This window comes from Rhinatrema bivittatum, chromosome 5, assembly GCF_901001135.1.
Source record: "Rhinatrema bivittatum chromosome 5, aRhiBiv1.1, whole genome shotgun sequence".
NCBI classification, from domain to species: Eukaryota; Metazoa; Chordata; class Amphibia; order Gymnophiona; family Rhinatrematidae; genus Rhinatrema; species Rhinatrema bivittatum.
This window is the reverse complement of record NC_042619.1, coordinates 21,177,599-21,202,189: the sequence shown is the minus strand read 5'-3', so window position 1 is coordinate 21,202,189 and position 24,591 is coordinate 21,177,599. Positions and strand designations below refer to the sequence as shown.

Genomic DNA, 24,591 nt, shown 5'->3' with positions numbered 1-24,591 from the left:
CTATCCTCCTTCAGTCCCTGATATCCAGTCCCACAGTCAGCAGAGCTGCTCCCTGCTTACTATCCTCCTTCAGTCCCTGATATCCAGTCCCACAGTCAGCAGAGCTGCTCCCTGCTTACTATCCTCCTTCATCCCCTGATATCCAGTCCCACAGTCAGCAGAGCTGCTCCCTGCTTACTATCCTCCTTCAGCCCCTGATATCCAGTCCCACAGTCAGCAGAGCTGCTCCCTGCTTACTATCCTCCTTCAGTCCCTGATATCCAGTCCCACAGTCAGCAGAGCTGCTCCCTGCTTACTATCCTCCTTCAGTCCCTGATATCCAGTCCCACAGTCAGCAGAGCTGCTCCCTGCTTACTATCCTCCTTCAGTCCCTGATATCCAGTCCCACAGTCAGCAGAGCTGCTCCCTGCTTACTATCCTCCTTCAGTCCCTGATATCCAGTCCCTCAGTCAGCAGAGCTGCTCCCTGCTTACTATCCTCCTTCAGTCCCTGATATCCAGTCCCACAGTCAGCAGAGCTGCTCCCTGCTTACTATCCTCCTTCAGTCCCTGATATCCAGTCCCACAGTCAGCAGAGCTGCTCCCTGCTTACTATCCTCCTTCAGCCCCTGATATCCAGTCCCACAGTCAGCAGAGCTGCTCCTTATCCTCCTTCAGTCCCTGATATCCAGTCCCACAGTCAGCAGAGCTGCTCCCTGCTTACTATCCTCCTTCAGTCCCTGATATCCAGTCCCACAGTCAGCAGAGCTGCTCCCTGCTTACTATCCTCCTTCAGTCCCTGATATCCAGTCCCACAGTCAGCAGAGCTGCTCCCTGCTTACTATCCTCCTTCAGTCCCTGATGTCCAATGAAGGCCTCATCCTCCGGTGCCCCCGGTAGCCCGAGGCATTCCCCACTGATGCCGTGCCACCTTGGAATCCAGAGCATGAGCCGGCGACACCTCATCCCCCTCCGTCAGTCCTGACCACTCAAGACTTCCAGGAGGAGTTGGACCTCAAGGTTCAGTCAGCAGTGCTCAAAGCGCTGCAAGGCATTGAGATACCAGCACCACCGGCCCCCAAACCGGTGCCCGAGCCTCCGCCATCGATGTTGACACCCTTGCTGGAATGTATGGATGTCCTACTCGGTGCCCTATCGACGCAGCTGGTACCCGAGGGGCCGATGCCCCTGGGACATCTGAGGAGGTTGAAGCCTCCGGGACCAGGCACCCTCACCCATGGTTCCCTGATCCGCTGTCAGGTTCTTCCAGCTTGCCACGGCTGATGACCCCTCAATATTGGGGGATACATCGGTGCCATTGGTGCCCCCTGCATCCCTTGGAGCCCAGGATTGATGCCCCTCATGGCCCTCACCCTTGGCATCCTGGCCCAGGTGAGGAAGAGGGTCCTTATGACCCTTGAAGTGATGACTCCACAGACTCTTCCTCTAAGTACTCCGACAACCCTCTCTTGGAACCTTCGCCCCCAGAGGAGTGGTGCCAGTTACCGCCTAAGGACCTGCCATTAACCCTAACCCTAAGGAGGAGGATGTGCGCCACAGGATACTGGAGGTGCTCCAGTTCATTGACGCTCCTAAAGAGATTGTGGCAGTTCCGATCCATGACATTTTTAAGGAACTTCTTCTCCGCATGTGGGAGCACCCCATTTTCGACTCCCCAGTTAACAGAAAGGCCGGTGCCACCTACTTAGTGCAGCAGACCCTGGAGTTCGAAAGGAGGCAGCTCCCCCACCAGTCGGTGGTAGTGGAGTCCGCCCTAAAAAAGGCCCGGCACTCCTGAACCCATGCCTCCGCTCCCCCAGAACGTGAGCATAGGGAACCTGATGCCCTATGGAGAAAGATCTTCCAAGGCACCATGCTAGTCGCTCGCATTGAGGCTTACCAACTCTACATATCTCAGTATAACCGCAATCTCTGGAAGCGAGTCCAGGATTTTGCAGAGGGCCTTCCCCAGCAGCAGCAGGAAGCACTGGCCGCCATTGCCTCGCTGGATCTGGAAGCAGGGAAACACAAGGTACGCACCCAGAGACCTCTCCTCCATGTCTATCGTGGGGATCATCCGTCCATTTGGTCGTTTATTAAATGGAACTCTCTGCCCTCCTCGCGGCGGGCACAATGGAACCGATCTCTCATGAACAACAGGGCCAAGGGTTCTACTCAAGATATTTCTTCATCACGAAAAGGATTGGCGGCTTGCGCCCCATCCTCGACCTCAGGGCGTTGAACAAGTTTCTCGTAGGAGAAAAATTAAAGATGGTCTCCCTGGGCACGCTGATCCCCCTCCTCCAAAGAGGAGACTAGCTCTGCTCCCTCAACCTGAAGGAGGCATACGCACACATTGCGATTGTCCCCAACCACAGGAAGTACCTCCGCTTTGTGGTGGGGAATGCACATTTTCAATACAGAGTGCTGCTCTTGGGGCTGGCATCATATCCGCCACCCCCCCCCCCCCCCCCCCCGGTGTCTTCACCAAATGCTTGGCGGTGGTGGCTGCCTATCTCAGGCATTGCTCGGTCTATGTATTCCCATTCCTGGACAACTGGCTGGTCAGGAACTACTCCCGCTCTGGAGACTTGCAAGCTTTGGCCCTGATGGTTCAGACCCTGCAGACTGTGGGGTTCATTATCAACCTCCCCAACTCGCACCTCTGCCCATCCTCCCAGCTGGACATCATAGGCGCCAGGTTGGACATGGCACAAGCGAAAGCTTTCTTGCCCAAGGATAAGACGGTTGCCCTCTCCTCGCTGGCCACCTCATCCGCAACAGCGAAAGGGTGTCAGCCCATCTCCTACTCCACCTGCTGGGCCACATGGTGGCTTCTGTCCATGTTTCACCCTTAGCCCACCTCCATAAGTGGACCCCTCAGTGGGCCTTGCGGTCTCAGTGACAGCAGGCATCCCAGAATCTGGAGGCTCTGATCACGGTCACTGACTCTCTCAAGCTAGCCTTGGCCTGCTGGGAAGCCCTCCCCAATCTGGAACGTTGACTTCCCTTCCAACCCGCACCGCCCCAGGTGACCTTCACCACCGATGCTTCTCAGGAGTGGGCACCCCACACCGACAGCCTATACACTCAGGGCCTCTGGACCACCACCGAAGCACGTTGCCAGATAAACGTTCTGGAGCTTCGAGCGATACGGTATGCCTTGTCGGCATTTTGGGATCAGTTGTCATCCAAGGAAGTTCTGATCAGGACAAACAATCAGGACATGATGTGGTACATCAACAAACAGGGCAGCATAGGCTCATTCCTCCTTTGTCAGGAGGCAGTACAGGTTTGGAACTGGGCCCTCTCCCAAGGGATGTAACTCCGGGTGACCTACTTGCCAGGTCACCTCAACACGCTGGCAGACCGCTTTGGCCGGTCCTTCCAGCCACACAAGTGGTCTCTCAACCCTGCGGTAGTGACTGAATTATTCTGTCGCTGGGGTACGCCAAATATGGACCTGTTCGCCTCTTCTCTCAATCACAAGATGAGCAGGTTCTGCTCCCTAGTAGCGGGGAAGGGTCATCCGGCCAGTGATGCCTTCTCCCTTCACTGGGGTCAGGGCCTCCTGTATGCGTATCCACCTCGCCCACTCCTCTCAAAGACTGTCGAAGCTCCAGGAGGATTGGAGGACCATGATTCTCATGGCACCCTCCTGGCCTTGGCAGGTTTGATTTCCACTACTCCAGGACCTTTCAGTCCGTGCACTCATCCTGGCACCCGACCTCATATCGCAGAACCAGGGCACCCTGCGCCACCCGAACCTCCGGGTGCTAGGCTTCATGGTTTGGATGTTGAACACATGATCCCCAAGCCATTACAGCTTTCAGACTGTGTTTCTCGGGCCCTGATTAAGTCCCAGAAACCTTCGACTAGGAAGTCCTACACCTCGAAGTGGAAATGCTTTTCCATCTGGTGCGGAGGACTTGGGTTGGACCCCTTCTCATGCCCTCTCACCCAGCTGCTGGACTACCTGTGGCACCTGCCTGAGTCTGGGCTACAGACCAGTTTCATCAGAATACACCTCAGTACTGACAATACATACCATCAAGGGGTTGCTGGCACGCCCGTTTCAGTCCAGCCCCTGGTTGGCGCGTCATGCGGGGTCTCCTCCAATTGAAGCCCCTTCTTCAGCCACCAGCAGTGTCCTGGGAACTCAACATGGTCTAGGCAAGACTGATGCGGCCTCCCTTTGAGCCCCTGCAGTCCTGTATTCTGAAGTTCCTCCCCTGGAAAGTCATATTCCATGTGGCAATCACTTCCGCTCGCAGGGTCAGTGAGCTTCAGGCCCTGGTTACGTATGCACCATACACGAAGTTCTTCCACTACCATGTGGTCCTGCGTATGCATCCTAAATTCTTGCCCAAGGTGGTGACTGATTTCCATATCAATCAATCAATCATTCTACCCACCTTCTTTCCGAGGCCACATTCCCACCCAGGAGAACGTGCTCTCTATACCCTGGATTGCAAACGGGTGCTGGCTTTTTACCCACAGCGCTGCAATTGTATTGTGCCCATTGGCACCTTGTTCGGCCGCTGTTGGTCTCTCTGCTCGAGAGGAGCGGTCTGGAACTCTGTACTCACCCACATGTGAGGACTACCATCCTGCTTGTCCTAGGAGAAAGCGCAGTTGCTTACCTGTAACAGGTGTTCTCCTAGGACAGGTAGTCCTCAGGAATTCCGCCCGCCTCCCCATGATGTTGGGTTCACCTTCGGTTTGTTATTTTATTTTTTCGCTCATCAGCTTTGCCATGTCACAAGACTGAAGGGGGACCTCGCATGGACGCGTGGATAGTAGCAGGCTAGGCATGCTCAGTCTGCTGGCCAATGTTTCTAGAAACTTTGATAAAAGTTTTCCATGCTGGGTTCCATCTGATGATGTCACCCACATGTGAGGACTAACATCCTGTTGTCCTAGGAGAACACCTGTTACAGGTAAACAACTGCACTATCTTACTGTTTCTGGATATTAGCCTCTCCCTGTGTGTAATTCAGCATTTACATGGCCTAGGGACACTGCTCACATCGCAACGCATGAATATCACCAATAAGAAACTAGAAATTCTGGAGTCCTTATATTAATCAGAAAATGAAGAACCAACAACATCCCAAATAGCATCCATCGCCATCCAGTGGAAGCCCTCTGACCTGCACTGAGGAATAACGGAAGGGAGACCCTCTTGCCTAAAGAGCAGTGTTTTCTCTGAAGACAAGCGGGTTCTCCAGTCCTACAAGTGGGTCATGTGACCATTGCATCAGTAAGCAGAATAAACTGCTAAAGATTTAAAGATGGGGATCCAAGATGGCAGTGCACTGAGCTCTGAGCTGCTCCTAGAAGTTATTTATTTATTTATTTAGAACTTTTCTATACCGACTTTCCAGTAACAGAATTACTGATCAATTCGGTTTACATTTTGAACCATAACAGTGACAAGTAAATGTCTTACAAAGAACAGGTATAAATAACTTGGAAATAAATATATGGGGTTAATAACAAAGAGATATAATATACATAGCCTAAGTAGGCAGAGTTTTGGACTGCCAAGGGGTTGAAGTTGAATTGCATAATTCTTTAGAGAATTCTTTAGAGAATTCTTTGTGTTGTTCTTAGGGTATTCATAGAGGGTTCAAAGGATTTTTTAGAGTTGTACTTGTCTGGTTCTTGTGTAGTTCTCTTGTAGGTTATTGAAAATAACTGAGGATCTTAAAAAGTTCTCTTTATAAATAGTTCTCTTTATAATTCCATTGGAAATGACCTAAAGGGGACCTTGGCAGAGATAATTCAGCAGACTGATGTTATGGAAAAGCTTGGTGGAAGAGCCAAGTCTTAAGTCTTTTTTTGAAGATAATGTGGCATTGCACTGATTTGAGTTCCGGCGGGAGCATATTCCAGAGTTTGGGACCAGCTGTGGAGAATGCTCTTTTGCTTAACGTTGATTTCATTGGTGGTATCTGGAGATTGTTTCTGTAGGTTTGTCTCACTGGTCTAGTAGAGGTGTGGAGTTGGAGAGGGATTTTGAGCTTGAGTGGGGCCAGGTTATGTATTGCTTTGTGTATTGATGAAAGCACTTTGAAGAGTATTCTGAAACTGATGGGTAGCCAGTGTAGGCTTTTTAAGATGGGTGAGATGTGGTCTCTTTTGTTGGTCTTGGTTAGGATCCTTGCCGAGGCGTTTTGCAACATCTGTAATGGTTTTAAGGCGTTTGCGGGGAGGCCTACTAGAAGAGAGTTGCAGTAATCTATTTTCGTGAGTATGATTGCTTGTAGAACCAATCGGAAATCTTGAAAATGGAGGAGTGGTCTAAGTCTTTTTAAGACTTGTAATTTGAAGAATCCGTCTTTTACTATATTATTGATGAGAGCTCTGTAATTCATTTGGTTGTCAAGTATAACTCCTAGATTTCTGACTTGTGGTGACAGTGTTAGTTGAGTGGTGAGGTTGGTGCAGGGGAGTGAGTGAGTTCCATCTGGAGAAATGAGAAGGTATTCTGTTTTGTTTTGATTAAGAATAAGATTTAGACTTGTGAGTAAGTTGTTGATGGCTTGTTGGCATGTATTCCAGAAATCTAGAGTTTTTTGGAGAGATTCAGTGATAGGGATTAGAATCTGTACGTCGTCTGCGTATAGGTAGTGGATGAGATTTAGGTTGAGCAAGAGTTGGCAAAGTGGGAGGAGGTAAATATTGAATAAGGTTGGTGAGAGGGACGATCCCTGTGGGACTCCCAGGTCGCAGGTGATTGGTTGAGATTCTTCCTTGTTGACCTTGACTTTATATTGTCTGTTTTTGAGGAACGATTTGAACCAGTTGAGGGCTGTATCTCTAATTCCAATGTCTGACAGACGATCTAATAATGTATTATGATTGACCGTATCAAATGCTGCTGATAGGTCTAAGAGGATGAGTAGACAAGGACATCTTTTTTCAAGATTCAATAATATGGAATCCGTTAAGGAGATTAGGAGGGTTTCTGTGCTTCTGGACTGGCGGAAACCGAACTGGGCTGGAGAGAGAATGTTGTTATCGTTTAGATATTCTGTGAGTTGTTTGTTTGCTACTCGTTCTAAAATTTTAGCAATGAAAGGTAGATTAGCTATTGGGCGAAAGTTGGATGGGATATCTGGTGAAAGATTAGGTTTTTTCAGGAGCGGCTTTATAATTGCCATTTTGAGGGAGTCAGGGACTAGTCCTTGAGATAGGGAGCAATTGATGATTTGTGCAATGGGTTTGGATATGGTTTTAGCACATGAGATGAGGAGATTGATGGGAATGGTATCCTGAGGATGTGAGGAGGGTTTCATTTTTTTTAGGATGTTTTCTATTTCTAAAGAGGCAGTCATTTCGAATTCTCTCAGGCATGTCTTTTGTGATGGGAAGGTTATATGTGGTGAAACTAGTGTGTAACTGTTGTTGTTCTTGGACTGCGTTAGTAGGTTTGGGATCTTGTTCTTGAAGTAAATTGCCAGTTCTTCTGCTTTGCTTGCCGCTTTATCATCTGAAATGGCTGACGATGGAGGTTTCGTGAGGGACGAGATCAGTGAGAAAAGCGCTCTGGGGTCAAAGATGAAGTGGTGTATTTTTTGTGAGTAAAAATCTTTTTTTGCTTGCAGGATGGATGTTCTGTATAGGTGCATCGTGGACTTGAATGTCGAGAGGTTGGAAGATGTTGGATTTTTACGCGAAAGTAGTTCTTTTTTTCTGAGCTCCTGTTTTAAGGATTTTAGTTTTGGTGTATACCATGGTTTTCTGTTGTCTTTATTAGCTAGGGCAGTTTTGGTGATGGTTGGGCATGACGAATCGGCCACTTTTTTGGTGATGAAGTTCCAGGATAATATGGCTGAGTCCACGTTAGTGAGGTCCAGATTGTTGAGTTCAGTAGTTAGGCTATTGTTTATTGTCTCCTGGCTGCATATTTTCCTGAATTGGATAGTGTTATTTTGCTTTTTTGAGGGGGTAGGTATGTTTATTTTTAGTACGGTGTTGATCAGTTTATGGTCCGACCAGGGAATAGTGAGGCAAGTGGGGTGGGAGGAGGTGGAAAGATCCTGGTTGATGAAGATGAGGTCCAGCGTATGACCTGCTTTGTGTGTCGGTTCTTTAATTAGTTGTTTGAAACCCATGAAGTTTAGTGCATTTAGGAATGTTTTGCAGCTCGGAGATAGAGGAGATACATCTAAGTGAAGATTAAAGTCCCCCAGGAGGATCGCTGGTGTGTCGGTATTGATGTGCTTGGTTATATTTTCAATTAGAGTTGAAGGATCGGATTCTAGGTATCCTGGGGTAGCGTATATGAGACCTATTTGTAGGTGGGCTGCTTTGAATACTGCGAATTCCAGGGAATGCGATGATATGGTAGTTTTTAGTTCCATTCCAAATGTTTTTCTTGCTGCAAGGAGGAGACCGCCTCCTCGTTTTTTGAGTCTAGGAATAGAGAATATGTTGTGCGAGTGCGTAGGGAGTTGGTTGATAGTAGCTATGTCTTCTGGTTTTAACCATGTTTCAGTGACTGCAAAAAGGTCCGTGTTTGTTTCCAGCAGGTAGTCATGCAGGAGGTGAGTTTTCTTAGTCAAAGACTGTGCGTTCAACAGTGATAAGGTGAAGAGAGAGAGGCCGAGTAGTTGGTTTAGAGGAGAGATGATGATAGGAATGAGTCTTTTTTGTAAGGAGTGTGGTGTAGCTTGTTTTTTTGTTGTGAGTCTCTTGAAGTTGTGGATGATGGGAATGGTTGAAACAGTCATGTTTGGTTATGTGGTTAGTTTAGTTTTGGAGATCTGTGCTTGATTTAGATGTGGTCCTTTGTAGTGATGTTAGACTAATATAGTGATGATCCTGGGGTGTAAGTACCGATTAGCGGTGATGAGGAAAACAATTTTTGCTTACGGAGGTCAAGCAGTAGAACGAGTTGGAGTTGGGGGATGTTTTGTACTTACTACACTTGTCCTATTGATTGCGTTAGTAGGATGGTAGTGCTCCAGATGATTGTGGTGGTCTGCACTCAGGTCTGCACTAAGGGGCGCACAAAGGGGCCAGCCCCTTTGACGCGCTCCTTCGACGCGTGGTGTTCGACGCGTGGCGTCTGGCTGGTTTTTAATTTAAAGGGCCGCTGTGCCTCTGCCTATTGGCTGCCTTGCAGCCGTCTGTCGATTGGCTGGCTGGCTTTCGGGGGCGGGTTTCTCGCCGTGTGGTTTGCAGGGAAGGAAGGGAACCTGCCTTGCCTCGCGGTCGGCGTCGGTCCTGCCGGGTGAGGGTTAAGATGAAAAACAGGCCTTACCCCGAGGGGACGCCGGCGCCGATTGCGCAGGCCTGATCGCCCGTCTGAGCCGTCTCCAGCCGCAAATTCCACGGTGAGTCGCCAAGGAAAAGGGCTTTTCGCGGGCAGGGTTTTAATTTAAAGGGCCGCTGTGCCTCTGCCTATTGGCTGCCTTGCAGCCGTCTGTCGATTGGCTGGCTGGCTTTTGGGGGCGGGTTTCTCGCCGCGTGGTTTGCAGGGAAGGAAGGGAACCTGCCTTGCCTCGCGGTCGGCGTCGGTCCTGCCGGGTGAGGGTTAAGATGAAAAATATTTGCCAGATTTGCCTCTTCTTCTTCATGATGATGAAGGGGAAGATGAGACTGTGTTACCTGCGCCATCTTCGATGGAACATTTCGTGGCGCATTTGTCTGGCGCAGGGGTAATGTCAGGAGAAGTCTTCAGTACCACTTTGGACGTTGGAGCAGTCCCCTGTTTGGAGAATGAGCTGTCACTTCACCCCAGCATTCAAGTTCCTTCTCCTGTGGCGGGCCAGGTTTAGTGTGAGTTTTTGCCTTTATTTTTGCCTTATTGTTTTTGCCTTTATTGGATCTACTGGGAGGTCGTTCCATGCATCCATCACCCTTTCTGTGAAGAAATATTTTCCAGTGTTACATCTGAACCTACCAGACCAGAAACCAAACCACCGAACCTAAATTGTTTAGGCCTATGATTAAATCATGGACTGAAGTCTAAGCAAGTGTCACAAAATAAACGTATCCAGCGCATACTGAATATAGCTTACCTGCCAAAGCACACACTGCATTGCATAATCCCAGGGGAGGCTTGGATGTTAGGCTGCAGCTGGAGGGCTAAAATCAGGACATTTCAGAACATTTTGGCCCTCCCTCTTTTTTTCAGTACAGTACTTAAAAATTCTGTACAGTCCAGAAAAAAATCGAGATAGTTGGCAACCCAACGCTGGGGGCCAGTGGCCCCTATTTGTCACAGGCCTCCCTCTCCATGCAGCAGGATCATGTCACATCTTAGAGGACCAGAAGGCACTGGAATAACTGCACCTTTAAAAAGAGTAACTTGAACAGGAAAACAAAACTGCCCATGGGCTTCTCCTGGAAAGATTTGAGGCCATCATAGTTCTTCTGTTTACTTTTGACAGGTAAGAAGATAAGTGTCATGCTGGGTGAAGACCAAGGTCCATCGAGCCCGACATTCGGTCTCTGACCATGGCCAGTCCAGGTCACAGGTACCCGGCAGATCCCCAATACTGATCTGTTTCTTGTGTCTCATTCCCAGGGATAAGCGCCGGCTTTCCCTTCAGGTACAAGTCCCATCCTCTTTTGAGCCTCACCTTGTTAGTCACCTTGACCACGTCCTCCAGCAACAGATGCCATAGCTTGATTAGTGAAAAAATACTTCCTACAATTTGTTTTACATCTGCTGGTTTCATGGAGCACCCCCTAGTCCTAGTGTTGTTTGAAAAGATAATAACCATTCCCTATTTATCCTTTCCTCCCCACTCATGTTTTTATAATTCTCAGTCATATCCCTTAGTTGTCTCTTCTCCAGGCTAAAGAGCCCCCTAATCTGTTTAGCCTCTGTCCATAAGGGAGCTTTTCCATCCCCTTCATCAGTTTTGTTGCCCTTCTCTGTAACTTTTCTATGTCCTCTATGTCTTTTTTTTGAGTTGGGGCGACCAGATCTGCACACATTAATCAAGGTGCAGTTGCACCATGGATCTATACAAGGGCGTTATGATATTCTCAGTTTTGTTCTCTATTCCTCTCCAAATAATTCCTAAGATTCTCGCTGCCTTTTTGACCACCGTCGCACACTCAGCCAAGGTTTTAATGGTATTGTCCACAAGGACTCCGATGTCCTTTTCCTGGGTGGTGAACCTAGCACTGTGTGCCTGTAGTTGGGATTATTTTTCCTTACAAGCATTACTTTGCACTTGTTCACATTAAATTACACCTGCCATTTAGAAGTCCAGTCTCCTAGTCTCACAAGGTCCTTCTGCGGTTCTTAACAGTCTGCAGCTGTTTTAATAACTCGAAACAATTTTCTTTCATTTGTAAATTTGGTCACCTCACTAGTCTTCCCTTTCTCCAGATCATTTATGAATATGCTAAATAGCACAGGACCCAGTGCAGCAGACCCTCGGGATACTCCACTAATGGCCTTTCTCCATTTGGAAAGCTGACCATTTAATCCTACCCTCTGCTTCCTGTCTTTCATCAAGTTACCGACCCACAATAGGACCCTGCCTCCTATCTCATGACCTCCCAATTTGCTCTATAGTAGCCTCAGAAATGAACATATGTGCCATAAGCACAGAGGGATATTGAGAAATAGTCGGGGCAAGGAGAGTGAAAAGACTGGACATATAGAGGGTTGCCAGAAATTAAAGGTTTTGTAATCACTGCCGTGAAGACCCACATAGGATGGGTTAAGGGATGGGCATGGGTGGGAGCTACCACAGTGCTCTCCCATGTTAACCTTGGGCTCCTGCAAAAATTCAGTTCTGGCTGTGCCTTTGCCACTGGGCAAACAGGATGCCAGCTGCTGTTGCCAGATAACTTTAATTTAACCAGCAATAGTTATAGGATATGGAAGGTTAAGGATCGCTAGTTTAAAAAAAATCAGTTAAGCAGGACTCCCGGCCCAGTCCCCCACCCCCTACCCATTGAGGGCATAGCTGGCTCAGCCTGCCGATCTCCCCTCTCTCAGCTCCCCAGAAAATGAAGGTACTGTTGTGGGCTTACAGGCCTGAAAAGCCTCTCTCCTCACTCCCCCCTTTCCCTCCTCCAAAGGGGTAGACACAATGTCAGCCAAAGACCCAGTCAGGAGGCCGCCCTTGCCATTCATCCCCTTCCCGGACTCACCTCCCCAAAACCCTAAGGGGTAGATTTTAAATACTTGCGATCGCGTACTTTTGTTCGCGCACCAGGCGCGAACAAAAGTAAGCTGGATTTTATAAGATATGTGCGTAGCCGCGTGTATCTTATAAAATCCGGGGTCGGTGCGCGCAAGGGGGTGCACATTTGTGCAACCTGCGCACGCCGAGCCCAGCGCGAGCTGCCTGTTCCCTCCGAGGCCGCTCCGATTTCGGAGCGGCCTCGTTGGGAACTTTCCTTTGCCCTCCCCCCACCTTCCCCTCCCTAACCCCCCCCCCCCCCCCCCCCCCCGGCCCTATCTAAACCCCCCCTACCTTTGTCGGCAAAGTTACGCCTGCTGAAAGCAGGTGTAACTTTGCACGCGTCGGCCAGCAGCCCCGCTCCGTCCTCCGGTCCCAGCGGCTGGTCCGGAGGCCTCGACCACGCCCCCAGGCCGGCACCACGCCCCCGGGCACGCCCCCGGACACGCCTCCTCCCACCCCTTTTCGAAAGCCCCGGGACTTACGCGCGTCCCGGGGCTTTGCGCACGCAGGGCTTTTAAAATCCGCCCCTTACTGTGACTGAGAGCTCATAACATACATCTGTCTCCTGCCGTATCCACTGTTTGTGGGGGAAACGGGGAGGGCCAATGGGCCTCAATAGAACTTTCATTTTTAAGGAGGGTAGAAGCGATTGGCTGGCTGGGCCAGCGTTGCTTTCACTGGAGTTGGGTGTGAAGGATCAGGCTAGGAGGCCTGCTCAGCTGATATATATATATATATATATATATATATATATATATATATTTTTATTTTTTTTTTAACTAGTGCTCTTTAACCGGGCAAATCCTTTGAATATAGCTGGTTAAATTAAATTTATCCGGGAACACTTTTCTGGATAACTTTGAAACCTACCCGGCGATATTCAAAGATAGCCGGTTAGGTTATCCCAGATAACTATTTGTCAATATTCAGCAGGACATTTCTCCCGCTGAATATATCGGATTATATACCTGGTTAATTTGAGCCACATGAGTTATTTATTTATTTATTTAAAAACTCTTCTATACCGTCGTTAATTTGGATAACCATCACAACGGTTTACATATAGGCGCGATAAAAATTATGAGTGGGATAGATTACAAATTAATCATGTGCCATCATAATACGGTAACAGTAAAGTACAATCAGCTATTTGTTTAAGTTAAGCTAATCAGTTTGGTATGACATTTTATCAGCAGTACAAAATTAACATTAACGTTAATTAGTTATCCGTTTTAGGCTTTTTTGAATATTGGTCTCAGTGTCATTTTTGGCCAATAATCTGGTATAGGGCAGAGAAATCTGAAATTATTCAAAACTTATAAAAAATTATTCAGGGATCTGTATTGGGACCCTTACTTTTCAATATATTTATAAATGACCTGGAAAGAAATACGACGAGTGAGATAATCATATTTGCAGATGACACAAAATTGTTCAGAGTAGTTAAATCACAAGCAGATTGTGATAAATTGCAGGAAGACCTTGTGAGACTGGAAAATTGGGCATCCAAATGGCAGATGAAATTTAATGTGGATAAGTGCAAGGTGATGCATATAGGGAAAAATAACCCATGCTATAATTACACAATGTTGGGTTCCATATTAGGTGCTACAACCCAAGAAAGAGATCTAGGTGTCATAGTGCATAACACATTGAAATCGTCGGCTCAGTGTGCTGCGGCAGTCAAAAAAGCAAACAGAATGTTGGGAATTATTAGAAAGGGAATGGTGAATAAAACGGAAAATGTCATAATGCCTCTGTATCGCTCCATGGTGAGACTGCACCTTGAATACTGTGTACAGTTCTGGTCGCCGCATCTCAAAAAAGATATAATTGCGATGGAGAAGGTACAGAGAAGGGCTACCAAAATGATAAGGGGAATGGAACAACTCTCCTATGAGGAAAGACTAAAGAGGTTAGGACTTTTCAGCTTGGAGAAGAGACGACTGAGGGGGGATATGATAGAGGTGTTTAAAATCATGAGAGGTCTAGAACGGGTAGATGTGAATCGGTTATTTACTCTTTCGTATAGTAGAAAGACTAGGGGGCACTCCATGAAGTTAGCATGGGGCACATTTAAAACTAATCGGAGAAAGTTCTTTTTTACTCAACGCACAATTAGACTCTGGAATTTGTTGCCGGAGGATGTGGTTAGTGCAGTTAGTATAGCTGTGTTTAAAAAAGGATTGGAAAAGTTCTTGGAGGAGAAGTCTATTACCTGCTATTAAGTTCACTTAGAGAATAGCCACTGCCATTAGCAATGGTTACATGGAATAGACTTAGTTTTTGGGTACTTGCCAGGTTCTTATGGCCTGGATTGGCCACTGTTGGAAACAGGATGCTGGGCTTGATGGACCCTTGGTCTGACCCAGTATGGCATTTTCTTATGTTCTTATGTTCTTAATCTGAAAACCTGGCTTTTTAAACAAGCATTTTATAAAGATAAAGAAAAGGAGAAAAATAGTTGATAGATAAGGATCCACCAAGCTAGACGTTATTAGTAACCTACGTAAGCATATTAATGTTAAAATCAAATGGCCTAATTTGTTCCTAACAATCAGGTTTAATTTACACACCTAGTTTATTTTAAATTGTTACCGTACTATGATGGCACACGAGTAATTTGTAATCTATACCACCCATATTTCTCTTTATCGTGCCCTTCTGTAAACCGTTGTGATGGTTATTTAACTTAATGACGGTATAGAAAACTTTTTAAATAAATAAATAAATAAATATAAATTCTGAAATACATTTTTATTCATCTGTTGACTATGTTTGATTTAATTCATGATTTTGATGAGCAATGAGTTTATTTTTCATGTCTGGATGAGTCCAGGTTTGCTTGGCCTATGCATACCTTCAGATAAATAAATACAATTCTAATTTCCATAGTATTCAATTCTTATTATTTATTTAGATTTTTTTTAATATTCTGCTTTTTTCAACATTTCAAAGCAGATTACATTCAGGTATTTCCCTATCCCCAGAGGGTTTACAATCTAAGGCCTATGACCGCAAAAACTTTATATCAGGGCCCTTCTACAACCACTGGGGGGGGGGGGGGGAGAGACTAGCCATAATGCCCTCATACTAGGTAGGTATTTGTAGAGAGTCCATCAAGGTAAGGTTGGGAGAACATTGCACAAATCTCATCTTAGTGTGAGTTTCCTCACTCCAAAGGTCATCAAATCTTCATAAGAAAGCACTGTCCTGTTTGTACGTCTCACTTTGAATGTCAAAGTGGCCCCTCACCCCCTACACCTCACCTTGAGTGACTAGGTAGGCCTCCTATAGAGGTATAAACACCTACCTAGTACGAGGGCATTATGCTAGTCTCTCTCTGCGTTATGGCGTTTTGATAAATGACCCCCTAGGTTTGTACCTGAGGCAATGGAGGGTAAAGTGACTTGCCCAAGGTCACAAGGAGCTACAGCAGGACTCAAACCCTGGTCTCCTGGTTTGTACCCTGCTACTCTAACCACTAGGCTACTCCTCCACTCTTTCTTCTATTATAGGGTCCTTTAATGAGTTAATACTGAAACTAGACATTTTGGGGAAGGTATACCAAAGTTTTGGTCAAGTGCAGCTATTCTAGTTTTGCCCTTTTTTTCCCATTGAAAATACCTGGTATACTTTTGTTGATAAATCTGAAGCAGTTTTGGACCTGAAGCAAAACTGTGATACACTGAGGCAAAAGTTTGGTATTGATGACATCCCTAGTAACTTAAATGGCTCTCTCCCTGGTAGCAGAATTGCATTTTGAATTTAAATCTTAAAAATATTATAGTTTTATTTTCTTTGTTAAATTGCTGTTGCCTTTCACACTGCACATGATTACAGTTCTAGCTGAGGGAGATTCGCCTTTCGGTAGGCAACTCTCAACAGTTTATTCATAGAAAGCTTTCAGTATCCACCAGGGGTAAGTGGAGCCAAACATGGTCAAAAGCTGAAGATGGATAGGTTCAGTGCATAAAATCACAGGGAAGGTAATTTTAGAACACCCCGCATAGCAGTAAAGTGTGCACTTAAAATTGTTTTGAAAATGCTGGGATATAATACCCCAGTACATGCACAAGTTAAACACAGGAAGTTACACCTGCTTTTTGCAGTACATAACTTCTGTGTGCAAACTTACGCTTGAAAATCAAATGTTCGAAAATCAAAATGTCTGTGTGTAAGTCCTATCCCAGCCCCAATTCTGCCCCCAGAAAGCGTACCACGAATGTGCATAATAGTACATGCAGAACTGAGTTATTTTTACACATATACCTCCTGTACCTATTTTCAAAGAGCTACTTCACATGCATAAAATCAAGTTTTCTCCAAAGACGGCAGTCCTCATACATTGATGACATCATCTGTTGGAGCCCAGCATGGAAAACTTATGTCAAAGTTTCTTGAACATTGACTAAGCCTCTCTGAGCACGCCTGAGCATGCATTATGCCACACGTCCACACAGGGTCCCTTCAGTCTTACTTTTTCTGCAGAGCCCAGTGGTTCATGGTAATTGTGAATCTCTCACTTTTTCCAGGTTTCTACAGGAATTTTTCTCTTGTTTCGCGGGAAATATTGTTGGGTTTGTGCTTGTCAAACCGGGGTTCCTCAGTTTCCTTCTTAAACGTCCCTAGGTAGGTTTTTTTCTCTGCAAGTTTCCTTTTGTGTTCATATTCCTGGGGCAGCAGTGTCCTTGGTGCCTGATGGCCATCGAGGGCCACCACCCTCATCCCTTGTGTTTTGCGATGCCATATCATTAGGGTTTTAGTGATGCCCCCAATGTGCAAGGACCATGTCTATCACAGATACCCTTGATAGATGTGTCTTCTGCTTGTGGGCAATGCATGACATCAGGTGTTGCCACCACTGTGCACATATGACCCCCAAATGATGCCATGCTCAGTTGGAGAAGATAGAACAGTTCTTTGGGCACCGAAAGACTGATGCATTGGCATCGGAAGCATCGATATCAAGGGACCTCAGCCCCACCGATAACTATCAAGCTATCGATGACTGGGCCATTGGCTCCATTGATGTCAATGAGTGTCAGGGTCTCCGGAGGCAGGCCATTACCGAGTTCCTCTAGGCTGACAGATTCATCTTCTTCAAGCTCAGCACCGGGGAAGGATCATGATGAGCATTGAGGAAAGCCAAAGAATCATGGTCATTGGTCCCCATCGATGCACAGTACAGGGCATGGGGACACTTGAGTTCCAGCTGTGAAGTCCCCGAAGCGATCCTGTGGTGACAAGTGCCAGTCCTCTGTGATTCCCAGGGGTTTGCCATGGCCTCCATTGGTAAAGAAGTCAGCCACTGATTCTCCTCTCGATTCCAAAGAGGATCTGGTCACTCCTCCTGGCTCCCAGTTGGTATTGGCATTGACCGTTTTTGAGGAGGAGCTGGAAACATGTGTGTAGCTTGCCAAGGAGAAGGCACTTCAGTACCTCTGTTGGAGTAATGATGGCACTGGAACTGGCTCCATTGATCCTTGAGCCACTGCTTGGCTCCCTACAAGCAGTCATTGGGGTGCTACCGTCACCATTTTTGGTGCCCTTAGCAGCGTCGATGCTCAGCGGAGCATCAGAGCCACTGCCTCCTGATTCGGTGGTCATCTATGGTTCATCGGAGGAGGAAGCTCCCCTAAAAACGAATGAGGCCTCAGGGTCCAGGCCCACCAGGCCAGTCGCTCCATTATCTGTACCACTGGCCAAGGACCAATCACCACGGGATCCATCCCCTGTTGATGACTTTATGGACAACACCTCCTTTACCCCTTTGGGGGGGGGGGGGGGAGAGGTTCCTCAGAGGCTTCTGAAGATGAGGCATCGGATAGCCTCCCCTCCAACCCTTCTCCTACCACCGGAAGAGCAAAGTCCTTCTGGAAGACTTCAACTTTACAGGGTTTTGCCAGCTGATGGCTAAGACCATCCCCTTTAATTTACAGATGGAGGAAGATATCTGTTGCAACCGTCGCTGCCTGATGGCTTCACTCCACCTACCTTTCTTTTTCTGCAACTCCTCCTGCTCCTTGTGGACGTCTGGCTGCCGCGGCGTCTGCCCGCCATCCTCTCCGGCGTCCCCGGACTGGCTTGGGAGCTGCCTCCCGCCATGCTCCTCAGGTACCTTAGGGCGCGCATGCCGCGCGGCCCTCATTCTTATTTCCTCTATGGCGCGAACTTCAGGGGCATCCCCCTGTGATGACGTCACGCTGCCTGGAAATTTAAGCCTATTGTTTATTGCTAGCCGTTGAGTTAGCAAGGGATTTCCTATGGATGGGATTCGCTCTCTGTACCCAGCTACTCTGCCTCCAACTTCTATTGGACTCTTTTTCTGCTAACGGGGTACCCGCTCCTCGGGGGCCTCTCTGCTTCTTTCAGGTCGCTATCAGGAACCGGTACTCGCTTCTCGAGGGCCCATGTTCCCTGACTCGCTGCCTGCATCCATGTCCTCTTCTACTTGGAAGAATTCGCTACAGACACCATCTGTGAGTAGTACTACCATCTACTCCTCAGAGCTGTTTCCCTGGAACCAGGTACTCGTTCCTTGAGGGCCTGCCTCCGTTCCAGTGCCAGTGCCATCTCCTACGTGGAACTGCTGTGTGAGTACTTGCCAATGAGTCTCTGCTCTCATGGATCTGGTACTCGCTCCTCAAGGGCCAGCTCTCCCTATCTCGGGGCTTCTCCATACTGGGGACTCTCTGTCTTATTGTACTCATTCTCTCAGTTCTTTTCACTACAGCCCTGCTACTGGAGGAACCGCTGTTCCAGCACCCTGAGGAATACTAGCCTAGCCGGGCTCCATCTTCTACTCACTACCGCCACCTCTGCTGGCTTCACAAACTGTCTAAATAAAGATATAATCTGTGTTTGTGTGTCCAGAGCTGAGCCTGACCTGTTGCCCCTCACGGGACCTTCCCCCGTGAGCATGGACAGCTGCCATAGTGTCCAAGGGTCCACCCAAACCTTACAAAACATAACAATATCCTCCAGTAGGTGGAGCTTCCTAAAGAGATTGTGGCAGTCCCAATGCATGAGATCCTTATGGAGTTACAGATGAGAATGTGGGAGAACCCCCCTCTCGGAGGCTTCCATTAATAGGAGGGTAGACATGGTCTACCTCATCCAGAAGGCTCCCAGATTTGACAAGTGCCAGCTGCCACACCAATTGGTAGTGGTCGAATCTGCTCTCAAAAAGGCCAAGTGTACTCAAACCCATTCCTTGGTGCACCCTGGGAAGGGATCAGAGGACTATGAATTTTCCTTGGAGGAACGTATTTCAAGAAGCTATGTTCTCCGCTCACATAGCAGCCTATCAGCTCTTCATGGGCCAGTACATGTGGGGCATCCTGAAGATGATGCAGGGTTGGCCAAGCAACTTCCACAACAGCAGCACAACACCCTCCAATCACTGGTGAATAAGGGTCTGGGGTGTAGAAAAATGAGATCAGTACGACTATGATGCTTTCAAGGCAGCACTTAGCTTAGCTGGGTTTAAAAAAGGTTTGGACAAGTTCCTGGAGGAGAAGTCCATAAACTGCTATTAAGCAAGTTAACTTAGGGAATAGCCACTGCATATTACTGGCATTAGTAGCACAGGATCTATTTCATAAGAATGTAACATAAGACTTGCTATACTGGGACAGATCAAAGGTCCATCAAGCCCAGTATCCTGTTTTCTACAGTGGCCAATCCAGGTCATAAGTACCTGGCAGGATCCCGAGGGGTAGTTAGATTCCATGTTGCTTATTTCAAAGATAAGCAGTATATTTCTGCAACTCTACCTTAATAATGGTTTATGGACTTTTTCTCCAGGAACTTGTCCATACCATTTTTAAACACAGTTACACTGATAGCTTTTACCACACACTGGCAATGAAGTCCAGAGCTTAATTATGCATTGAGTAAAAAAATATTTTCTCTTATTAGTTTTAAATGTATCGCCTAGTAACTTCAATGTGTGTTCCCTAGTCTTTGTACTCTTTGAATGAGTAAACAACCGATTAATATTTACTTTTTCCACTCAATATTTTATAAGCCTCTGTCCTATCTCCCCCTCAGCCGTCTCTTCTCCAAGCTGAAAAGACAATCTCTTTAGTCTTTCCTCATTGGGGAATCGTTCCATCCCCTTCAGAATTTTGGTTGCCCTTCTCTGTACCTTCTCTAATTCTGCTACACCTTTGTTGAGATGTGGTGACCAGAACTGAACACAATACTCAAGATGAGGTCGCACCATGGAGCGATATGATATTCTCTGTTTTATTCTCCATTCCTTTCCTAATAATCCCTGGCATTATATTTGCTTTCTTGGCTGCTGTTACACACTGAGCAGAAGATTTCAACGTATTGTCAATGATAACACAGATTCTTGTCCTGAATGAAGACTCCTAATGTGGAACCTTGCATTGTGTGGCTATAATTTGGGTTCCTCTTCCCTAAGTGCATCACTTTGCACTTGTCCACATTAAATGTCATTTCCATTTGCATGCACAGTCTCCCAGTTTTACAAGGTCCTCTTGCAATTTATCACAATCCTTTTGTGATTTAACAACTTTGAATAAATTTTGTGTCATCAGCAAATTTGATAATCTCACTCTTGTTCCCATTTCCAGGTCATTTATAAATATACAAGCTGTTAAGCCCGTTAAAACAGGCTACATTAAAAAAAAATTTCGGTCCGTTTTCGGACACTGCACCCGTCTACACTTCTTTTCCCTCACTCCCCCTTCCCCTCGCTCATTCACCTCAGTCACTCATCCTCCTCCCCCTTGGTCACTCACCCCCCCCCTTCCCTCCCCTGCCCCCACTCAAACTCCCTTCCCTCACTCTCACCTCCCCCATCATTCTCTCTCCCACTCCCTCCCCTTCCCTCACTCTCACCTCCCCTCTCATTCTCCCCCCTCATTCTCCCTCCCCTTCCCTCACTCTCATCTCCCCCCTCACTCTCACCTCCCCCCTCACTCTCACCTCCCCCTCATTCTCCCTCCCTCCCCTCCCCCCTCATTCTCCCTCAGTCATTCCCCACCCACTCTCAATCCCCTCCCTCACTCTCAATCCCCACCCCTTCCCTCTCCCTCATATGCTCTTCAGTGTGGCCTGCTCATGGAGACGGGAGGTCTCCGGGGATCCCTCCCCAGCGCGCACCTCAGCTGCTCCATGCCACCACCGCCACATTTCCTCCCAATATCACTGCCGCCGCTGCTCCTCCCACCTATTGTAGCTCGGCCAGCCTGACACTCACATACTGCCACTGCTCTGCCCGATATCGTCGCCGCCGATCCGCCACTGCTGCTCCTCCCAGCGCCATCTTAGCTCCGCTCTGACTGATGTGCTCTCCCGCCTGCGCAGTAGAGCTGCTCTCTACTGCGCATTTGCGGGCCGTCGGTCAGAGCCCATTTATAAGGTAGATTAAAAAATAGTGGCCCCAAAATAGATCCCTGGGACACGCCACTATTCATCTTTCTCCATTGAGAAAATTTACCACATAGCTCTACTCTCTATTTTCTATCTTTTAACTAGTTGGCCATTCATAATAGGACACTGCCTCTGTCCCATGACTTTTTAATTTCCTAAGAAGTCTCTCATGAGGGATTTTGTAAAATGCTTTCTGGAATCCAAATATACTCCCTGGGTATTTGGATTTCCAGGGTACCCCCTGGATACTTGCCTGAATTGGACACTATTGGAAATAGGATGTTGGACTTGATGAGCCTTTGGTCTCCCCCAGTATGGCTTCTTATGTCGTTATGAGAGTGTCTGCCACCTAGCTGCAGGCCTTGGGTCTCTGTCAAGAGGAGCAGGAACAACTTACTGATCTGCTGTCCACAGGAAAGAGTCTTCAGGAGACTCACCCATCTCCATGTGGAGTTGGGTTTTCACTTTGTGGTTTTTTTTCTTGGAACTCTATATTATAAGACTGAAAGGAAACACATGGACGTGTGGTGTATTGCAAGCTCTGTAGAGGCTCAACGTTCTAGAAACTTTGACATAAGTCTTCCGTGCCAGGCTCCATCAGATGATGTCACCCATGTGTGAGGACTGACATCCTGCTCTCTTCAGAGAACACCTGTTACAGGGAAGAAACTCTACTTTATGGGGTAGATTTTAAAAGAAGCGCGATCAGCCTACTTTTGCTTGCGCATCAGACTCAAGCAAAAGTACGCTGGATTTTAGTAGATACGCGCGGAGCCGCGCGTATCTACTAAAATCCTGGATCGGCGCGCGCAAGGCTATCGATTTTGTATAGCCTGCGCGCGCCGAGCCGCGCTGCCTCCCCCCGTTCCCTCCAAGGCCGCTCCGAAATCGGAGCGGCCTTGGAGGGAACTTTCCTTTGCCCTCCCCTCACCTTCCCCTCCCTTCCCCTACCTAACCCACCCGCCCGGCCCTGTCTACACCCCCCCCCTTACCTTTGTCGGGGGATTTACGCCTCCCGGAGGGAGACGTAAATCCCCGCGCGCCAGCGGGCCTGCTGCGCGCCGGGCCGCGACCTGGGGGCGGGTACGGAGGGCGCGGCCACGCCCCCGGGCCGTAGCCACGCCCCGTACCCGCCCCCAAAACGCTGCCGACACGCCCCCGGAACGCCGCGACGACCGGCCCCGCCCCCCGACACGCCCCCGACACGCCCCCCTCCGAGAACCCCGGGACTTACGCAAGTCCCGGGGCTCTGCGCGCGCCGGGAGGCCTATGTAAAATAGGCTTCCCGGCGCGCAGGGCCCTGCTCGCCTAAATCCGCCGGGTTTTGGGCGGATTTAGGCGAGCAGGGCTCTGAAAATCTACCCCTATGTGTATACATAAAGGGGTAGATTTTAAAAAGCATTTACTCGAGCAAAACTGGTTTTTGCTCGAGTAAATACACTTTACTCAAGTAAGTGGGCTTTTCAAAATTGCTACAATATATGCCATTGAATTGTCCATAGGATTTACTCAAGTAAGTGCACTTTACTCGAGTAAATAGCTTTTGAAAATTGTTACGATAGTATGTCACATTTACATGCGTAACTCCTTTGAAAATGACCCCCAAAGTACACACACGTGTTTGTGTAGCTGCAGAATGTTCTGAGACCAAAGAAAAAAGAATTATACTTTTAAGCATTTAGTTTTTAAATTACATTTAGGTGAAGAATTTAAATTTCAATGATGTTAGCTCACATTGTAATGCCATCAGGCCTTCCTAAATCCATCTTGCCATTGGTTGGCACCTCATGATGTGTTGGCAGTACAATTAGAGGTAGCCTGATGCTTCGGCGCTTGATGATGTTTGATAAATCAAGATGCTGATTTCTTAACTATGTTATATAAGATCATCTTCCTTTCTGTCTGTCAACACTCACTACCTTACTCCTGTTTTTTTCATAGCGCCTGGAAGTTAGCATTACTGGAGGCAAACTCAAACCCGGTGAGCCATTCATTGCAAATTCAAAGTACATTTTCTCTGAGGTTAGCTCTTGCTTTCAAGGTGTTTTTTTTTATCTTCCTCTTTACTCTATGGTAGACTTTATGCTAATTTAACTCTCAAGGGGAGAGAGAGAAAATATTGCATCATGATCGGGAGACTGACCTACAGCATGGATCGCTGAACTGTGGCCAGCGCCTATGCAGTTAGCAAATGAATTCAAAAAGGTTTGATTAACCCTTAGTAAAATAGTGTTTCACTCTCTTAACTGAGACTATCAGGCTAAGGGACAGTAATATCAGTTTATTGTGGGTTAAATAAATCTTATCGCAATTTTCTGCAACGTTGAAATGCTCAGTTTGTTTATGCTGCATTATTTTTCTTTCATATTGGTTACATCCCATTTTACCTAGAGCACTTGACTAAAAATGTTTTCTTTTGCATCTCCTAATGTATAGCTTTTGTATGTGGTTTCTATTTCTCATGCCTACTAATGCAGTCAGAGCCATTAAAGATCAATGGAGCTGCCCACAAATGCCTGGGGAACAAATTTCAATGGTTACTGTTATGCATATGTTTTCTTAAAGAGCAAGTTTCAATAATGTGCATAACTCAGCATATACAGGCATAAGTAGGTGTGCCTAAAGGTACACTTGTATTTTATGAAGTGTGCAGCCAGAGATGCTCAATTTATCAAATACCACGTATCACTACCACAAAGGTACGCACATTTATTTTCAATATTCCGCATTTTAGGCACTTTGTGTTAGGATTAGTAAGTATGTGGGCCGTGGGCCGAGGGGAGAGATGGTACCGCCCACAGGGAGGAGCCCTGTGAGCCTCACCGTCGGGAGGCGAGGTCTCAGCAGACGTCAGACACAGCTGTGAAGTGGGGAGTGTAGACGAAAGTCACAGAGTCTGTGTGATGGGGTATACCCAAGGGGAATACCTCTGTAGAAGATACGGCAATGGTCCGCAGAGTGGGGTAAACCGGTCAGGCTCCTCACTAGAGATGTCACGGTAGTGGTCCGCAGCGCAGGGTACACCGACAAGACTCTTC

General features: G+C 47.4%; 1 protein-coding gene across 2 annotated transcripts in view; it reads left to right on the top strand.

The window, feature by feature from the left end:
* The window catches only part of PLEKHB1 (pleckstrin homology domain containing B1), a 202,049-nt gene that overhangs the window by 97,247 nt on the left and 80,211 nt on the right, over positions 1 to 24,591 (top strand). For both annotated transcript variants that reach the window (XR_003856829.1, XM_029602121.1), the window contains exon 7: positions 23,495 to 23,534. Coding sequence is in view for 1 of the 2 variants with exons in the window: in XM_029602121.1 (XP_029457981.1) it covers positions 23,495 to 23,534 (40 nt within the window). In the remaining variant the exon portion in view is untranslated. The remainder of the gene's footprint in view (positions 1 to 23,494; positions 23,535 to 24,591) is intronic.